Below are 6,900 nucleotides of genomic sequence, written 5' to 3' on the forward strand. Positions count from 1 at the left end.
AATTGTACTATTCCTCACGAACGATGTATCCATTATTTCGATTGAATAAAGTCCATATGTTATTTCAAAAATAAAATAAAAAAGAGGACGACCAAATTGACCTCGTGCGTCCGCCTCAGCCATGATCGCGTTGGGCATGTACCTGTCCACGGTTGCGTCCCAGTCAAGTCCATCCATGGCACGGGAGCAAGAGGGGACTATCGGGGGCGAGTGGCGACAGCGAGGCAGAAGCGGTGGCTGTGCCGTGACCACCGGCAAGCCGCCAACGAGGCTGGGCGAGTTCTACATCGAGCGGCAGCACAACTACGACCGCGCTCTGTGAGTATAAAACACATCACTGTGCAGTATTGTCACGACGTTCGTGAAACGCGTGTGCTGATCAGATAGCAAAATGACGGTGCAACAAACAGATTAAATGCATTTCTATGCCAGGGTCAGGTGACAGGCTGAATGACGGTGCAACAAAAACAGATTAAATGCATATCTATGCCAGGGTCAGGTGACAGGCTGAAAGACGGTGCAACAAAAACAGATTAAATGTTTGCAACTGAAGCTACTTACAGGAAAAAAAGTGTCATTTCATAATCTTATTTCTTGTTGCAAACTCACAGATGAAAACAAAAGGGAATACATTTACCAAATCAGACATGCACACATTATTAAAACATAGTAATACAAGGCAATAGAGTTATAGTAATTCAGTGAAAATATAAACATAGGAGGTGACTCATGACAGACACAATTTAGCATTTTACATCCAAAATGCCACCGGATCTTGAAGGAACGGCTTAGTGGCTTCTTTAGGCACTTTGTAGTACTGCAGCCGACGGTTATTGCCCGTTGTCAGTTCTTTATCCTTGTTGAAGCTGAGAGAGGATGTGGTCAGACAATAGAAGCGACGACCGGGTAGCTGCACACCATGAGCAACGTCCTCCTCATCCATTCGGTCCTGATCAGGGCTGACACACTGTACGAGGCAGAATTCGCTCTTGCCTCCCATGTAGACAAGGGTAGCACCAACATGCATATCAATTGGGCACTCACTTAACAGATTCTCCTTGCAGAGCTTCACTACAGGGCAAGGGCACAGACCATCATCAGTGTCATAGATGGGCACTTCGCAGCTGTAAAGTTGGCCAAGGGTGTCCGGTTCTTTGGAGAGCCCGACAAAGCAGTTGAGGCCCAGGTCAAAGTGACCGCAGCCAGCAAAGGGCAGCTTCCAATAGCCAAGGAGTTTCCATGAACGTTTCTCGGTGTCAAAGGTGTAGGTGGCCTCAGTGGCGCCAGTCTTGGTGCTGAAGAGGAAGGTCCGTTCTTGAGGATGCAAAGAGTAGGAGGTGACGTTATCAACATAGAATGGCGGTTTCTCAGAGAGCTGTTTCCATGACCAACCCATGCCGCAAGACTGATCCTGCAACCGGGGGGAGAGCTCCTCCGAGCAGAGCATCTCGAAGGAGCAGAAGCTCAGACTGAATAACTCGTTGCCGACAGGTAGGTAGTAGATGGGAGGAATAGGACATCCCTGCCCAGGGGCAAAGGTGACGCACCGCGAGCGAACGTCCAACATTGGGAAGTAGCTCTCAGAGTCAGCTTCGGGATCTCTGGAAAACACCGCCAAAATCTTAGAGCCAAAGGCTGACGTGAAGTACGACACGAGAGGCGCCATTATGCGGCAGAAAGGCTCGGAAAAATGCACCGGGGCTGGATGGCCTGAGCCAGCAGTATGCTGCAACAAGTTTACCATGCGGATGCTGTATCCATGGCACCAGTCATCAAAGACAAGGTAAAGTCGCTCACGGCCACGCTTTGGCATCCTTTTTCCCCTTTGCTCGTCGCATTCTTGTAACCGGGCGGACATGGTCTGACTTTTTCCTGGATTAATCGTAGATCTGATTCCTTAGATTCGGCGTTGCCGTTGGCCCTTGATCCCTGTAATATGAATTCGAACCCGAATCGACTGTCAGATGCAAATCAATCAAGCACAACCAACATCATACAGCAAATCAACCCGACAAATCCAAGTATCCAGATCTGAATCGAGGGCGACAAAGGGCAGCATATATATAGGAAAAAAGAAATCGCAGGTACGCACCTACAAGTCGATGATGGTGCAGCGTCAAAACTTGGCGACTCACCAACGGAGCGGTTTCGGCAATTGATTGTGTTGGGAGACAATGGTAGGACGCGGGCGGCGGCGGTGGGACACAAAGTAGCGAAGGGATCGTTGGCTTATAAATGGACGAAACCCTAGCAAGTTCCCGGTCACCGGTGGTCCTCGTGGGCTGTCCACTAAGATTTTTTTCTCGGCCCCAGCCCATTAACGAACGAAACGAAACCAGTCCAGCCGAGGAAGCGCAGAACGAGAACGGGGGAGCCCCTAGTCGGCGCCTTCAGCGCCGATTAGGAAACTTTTTAAGAATTATAGCCACGCTATTTACAGCATATATAAATTAGAAAAACGTGATTTCTGAAAACAAATGTGCAGAAAATTTGAAAGTTCGTGGATTTCAAAACAAACCACTAATTCAAAGAATTTCCATGAATTTGGAAAAGGTTCATCAATTTTGAAAAATAGTTCATTGATTTTGAAAAAAATTCGTCGTTTTTGAAAAATATATATTCGATGTTGAAAAAAGTTCATCAGTTTTGAAAAAAGTTCATCAATTTTATAGATTTTTTTTTAAAGTTCATTGATTTAGAAAAAAATTCATCAATGTTGGAAAAATGTTCATCGAATTGAAAAAAAGTTCATCAATTTCAAAAAAAGTTCATCGTATTTGAAAAAAGTTCACTGATTTTCTAAGAAAGTTCATGGGTTTTCAAAAAAGTTCATAGATTTTGGAAAAAGTTCATCGATATAAAAAAGTTCATCGAAAAATGAAAAGAAGTTCATAATTTTATTTAGAAAATCATCAATTTGAAAAATCAAGTTCACAAAAAATATTCATCAATTTGAAAAATAAGTTCAGAACATTTAATTGTTTTCATCGATTTGAAAAATAAGGAAGAAGAAAAAATGAAAAAAGGAACGGAAATGTAGAAAGTAATAAAAGAATGCGGAAGCTGATAAATATTAGATTGGTTTGTGTGGTCGGGTGGTTAGTGTGTAGTGCGTTAGTACAGGAGGTCACGGGATCGATTCATCTTGCACGCAATAATTTTTGAAAAATCCTACTTGCCGCTCGTTGCGGCAAGCTGTCGATGCTTCGCACAGGGGAGGTGCGAGCGAGCGAACAGAGTGGGAAGGCCCGTTTTAGCGCAGACACCGGTTTTGGGAACCTTCTATGATGTTTCCAGCCGCTTTTTTTTCCAGTTTGAGAACCTTCTAGAAGGTTTTTGAACCGCCTTTTTCTGTTTCAGTTTCTTTTTCGTTTTTCTTTTTTCTATTTCTATTTTCTGTTTCTTTATTTCTGTTTCTTCGCTTTTTTCTTTTTTCTGTTTCTTCGCTTTTTTCTTTTTTCTGTTTCTTTTTTTTCTTTTCCTTTGTTTCTTTTCAAGTTTATTTTCAAAAAATATTCCGAATTTCAAAAAAGTTCATGTTTTTCAGATTTTGTTCACAAATTCAAGAAATGTTTCCATTTTACAAAATTTGTTCATAAATTCAAAGAATGTTTCTGGTTTCAAAATTTTTGTTTCAGATTTTCAGAAAATGTTCCTGTTTTTTCAAAAACTGTTCAAATTACTTTTGTTCATTTGTTGAGAAATTTGAAAATAATGACATGGATTTCAAAAAATGCCTGTTTTTAAAAAATTCACAAATTTCAAAAATGTTCTTATTTTTCAAAATTTTTTTCACGTATTAAAAATTGTTCACATTTCAAATTTGTTTGGGATTTTCAAAATTGTTGTCCATTTTACAATTTGTTCTAAAAATTCAGAATTTGTTTGTTATTTTAAAAATAGTTCCCATTTCAAAATTTTGTTCGCAAATTCTAAAAATGTTCATGTTTACAAAAAATATTCATGTTTACAGATTTTGTTTGTTCACAATTCAAAATTTGTTCTCCTTTAAAAAATATTCATGTTTTTCAAAAAATCACTATCAAAATACTTGTTCAGATTTCGAAAATCTTTTTTGTGTTTATTGAAAATTAATCATAATTAGAAAAAGGTTCCTGTTTTTCAATATTCATCCACAACTTCATAATTGTTCCTGTTTTTCAAATGTGCTTGCAAATTCGAAAAATTTAGATCTGTCACCGCTCACGTTCTTATAAGCCACGCTGCAGTTTTTAGACACTAAGATAATGTATTCCACTTGTTATGTACCACTGCGTACTACCAAGAGGTGCGTAGCTTGAATCATCGTGTATCCATCTTTTTTAGGAATTTTATGCGACTTTGACTACTTAAACAATTGCGCTGTACATCTTTCAGAAAAGGTGTCTAGGTCAAGTGGCTCTTTAGACGAAATTAGAGTCACCCGGGTCGAGTTCGAACACAACGTAGCGCGCATCCTTTTTTCCTGATTTTTTTCCCGCATTGCGGGGTTCGCTACCTGGGCCGGCCCGATTAGTTCGGCGCCTGTGCGAAGCGCCGCCAGTCTACCGCATAAAGCGGCAGATAGGAGCTCCCTACTTGTCTGGCGGCTCGGTTAAAGCGATAAATAGCGGAATTCACTATTCGCCGCTCTCTGCGGCAAACAGACGCTGTTTCCCACAGGCGATCAGGCGATCGTTCGGTTTTGGGCCGGCCCGTCTGCGCGTTTTCAGCGTTCCAGGTTTTGGGAACCTTCTGAAGGTTCTCAGCTGGTTTATTACGGTTTTGGGAACCTTTTAGAAGGCTGAACCGGATTTCTTTCATTTCTGTTTTTTTCTATTTCTTTTTTCCGTTTCTCTCCTTATTTCCTTTTTTCTCTGAAGCTTCTAGTTCTTTACTTATTTCTTTTTTGATTCTTTTTTCTCCGATTTTTTTTCTTTTCATTTTTATTTTTGTTTCTCAGATTTATTTTTCTTTTTCAAAAAATGTTCGCATTTTACAAATTTTGTTCAGTTTTACGAAAAATGTTCCTGTTTCCAATTTTGTTCATAACTTGCAAACTCTGTTCGCTTTGTTTCAAAAAATGTTCATAATTTCATGAAATGTTCCGTTTTCAAATATTTGTTCAAAAATTCAAAAAATATTCATGGTTTATTTTTTTTCAGAATTTCATAATTTTTTTGCAACTTCAAAAAAGTTTCATGTTTTTCAAAAACATTTTCGGCAGTTTCAAATTTTTTGTCCGCATAGGCAAAAAAATGTTCTTGTCTATGAAAGTGTTCAGAAAATTCAAAATATGTACGCACTTTTTCGAAATATAGACAATTTTTCTGAATTTTTGAACAAATTTCAGATTCGAGAATATTTTTTTTGAATGTTTCAATAAAAATTCATGTTTCAAAAATTGTTTGCAATTTTGAAGAAATGATCGTTTTTCAAATTTTGTTTGGTACGTTTTTCTTTAAAAAAATCACATCTTTAAAATATTGTTCATCATTCTAAAAAAGTGTTCCCGTTTTAGAAAAAATAACAAATTAAAAAATGTTCCCGTTCTCCAAATTTGTTCACAAATTAAAAATGCTCCTCTTTTTAAAAAGTGTTCAGAAATTCAAAAAATGTTCACATTTTGTCAAAACTTGTTCATGATTGTGAAATTTTGTTTAGAATTTAACAAAATGTTCATTTTTTTCAGGATTTGTTCACAAATTCAAAATATGTTCCTGTTTTTAGTTTTTTTTCAACAATTCAGAATATTGTTCACATTTTTAAAAAACTTGTTTGTTTTTATCAAAACTGATCGTAATATTAAAAAATGTTCCTGTTTTTCAATATTTGTCGACAACTTCAAAATTGTTCCTTTTCTAAAATTTGATTAGATATCGTAAAAAATGCTAAAAAAAATTGAAACTCGTGTGTGTTCATAAAAAACGTTCTTACAGTTAAAAAAATTCAGAAATTACAAGAAAAGATCGAAAAAAGAAAAAATAACCGGATTTGGTGATGTGACTAGTTCTATAGTATTCGCATTGCCATATCACCACAAGCGTCAGTCAGGCGTAGTGGTTAGTTACTTCGCTCTACAAGTGCGTTGTCGTGAGATCGATTCCTCACTGAAGCTTTGTGTTTTCTTTCATTTTTACACCGCTTGCTGCCTGTGTGGGCCGGCCCAGTCGGGGGGCGCCCTGTGCGAAGCCCCGACTGGTTGCCGCAGTAAGCGGCACATAGGTGCTCCCATCCTTTTTTGTGTTTTGGGAAACAGAAGGAAAAAAAAACTACAGGTACATGGGCCAGCCCAGTTAACACGGCTGCAGGCGCCAGTTAGGAAAATTGCCCTTTAACCGGCGCCTGCAGCGCCGAATAGGGTTTGCCCGAGAACGGGCGCATGGAGCGCACCCCCTCCGCTGGCGAGCTGAGCCGGCCTATTATGTTTTGTTTATTCTGTAAAAAACGTTCAGAAAAATGATGCGCTGCCAGATCGAACTCGCGATCATTTCCTTCGTCTCCAATGACAATAACCACTACCCCATCTAACATCAAGCAATTCACAACTTATTTTTTATTTCTTCTCTTCAGTCGCGGGAATCCTCTGGTTTTGGGAAGCTTTTTTCCAAACTGGCTTTTTTCCCGGTTCATGGTCATTTCTGGGGTGGTTTTTATTTGGATTTTCTTTTTTCCTTTATTTTCTTTTTGTCCTTTTTAAAAATTCCTTTTCTAAATTGATGATTTCCAACATTTTCATTTTCTTACAAACAAATTGATGAACTCTTCTCAAAATTGATTAACTTTTTAAAAATTGGACGAAGTATTTCCTAATTTGATGAACTATTTTCAAGTTCGATGAAGTTTTTTTTCAAAATCGATGAATATTTTTCAAATGTGTTGAACTTTTTTCAAATCCAACGAACCTTTTCAAATTTGATG

General features: G+C 38.6%; 1 protein-coding gene across 1 annotated transcript; it reads right to left on the reverse strand.

Moving 5' to 3' along the window:
• Positions 1 to 562: 562 nt before the first annotated feature.
• On the reverse strand, positions 563 to 2,242 carry LOC123048888 (uncharacterized). Its single transcript, XM_044471913.1, has 2 exons — positions 2,093 to 2,242; positions 563 to 1,929 (listed from the first exon to the last, which is right to left on the reverse strand). Exon 2 carries the CDS (start codon positions 1,856 to 1,858, stop codon positions 752 to 754), a length of 1,107 nt encoding a protein of 368 aa, XP_044327848.1. The 5' UTR covers positions 1,859 to 1,929; positions 2,093 to 2,242; the 3' UTR covers positions 563 to 751.
• Between the last annotated feature and the right edge of the window lie 4,658 nt (positions 2,243 to 6,900).

The sequence above is a fragment of the Triticum aestivum genome, chromosome 2D (genome assembly GCF_018294505.1).
Source record: "Triticum aestivum cultivar Chinese Spring chromosome 2D, IWGSC CS RefSeq v2.1, whole genome shotgun sequence".
NCBI classification, from domain to species: Eukaryota; Viridiplantae; Streptophyta; class Magnoliopsida; order Poales; family Poaceae; genus Triticum; species Triticum aestivum.

Excerpts from the sequence above, each read along its gene's own strand:
- LOC123048888 (XM_044471913.1), bottom strand. The coding sequence starts at position 1,858 with ATGTCCGCCCGGTTACAAGAATGCGACGAGCAAAGGGGAAAAAGGATG.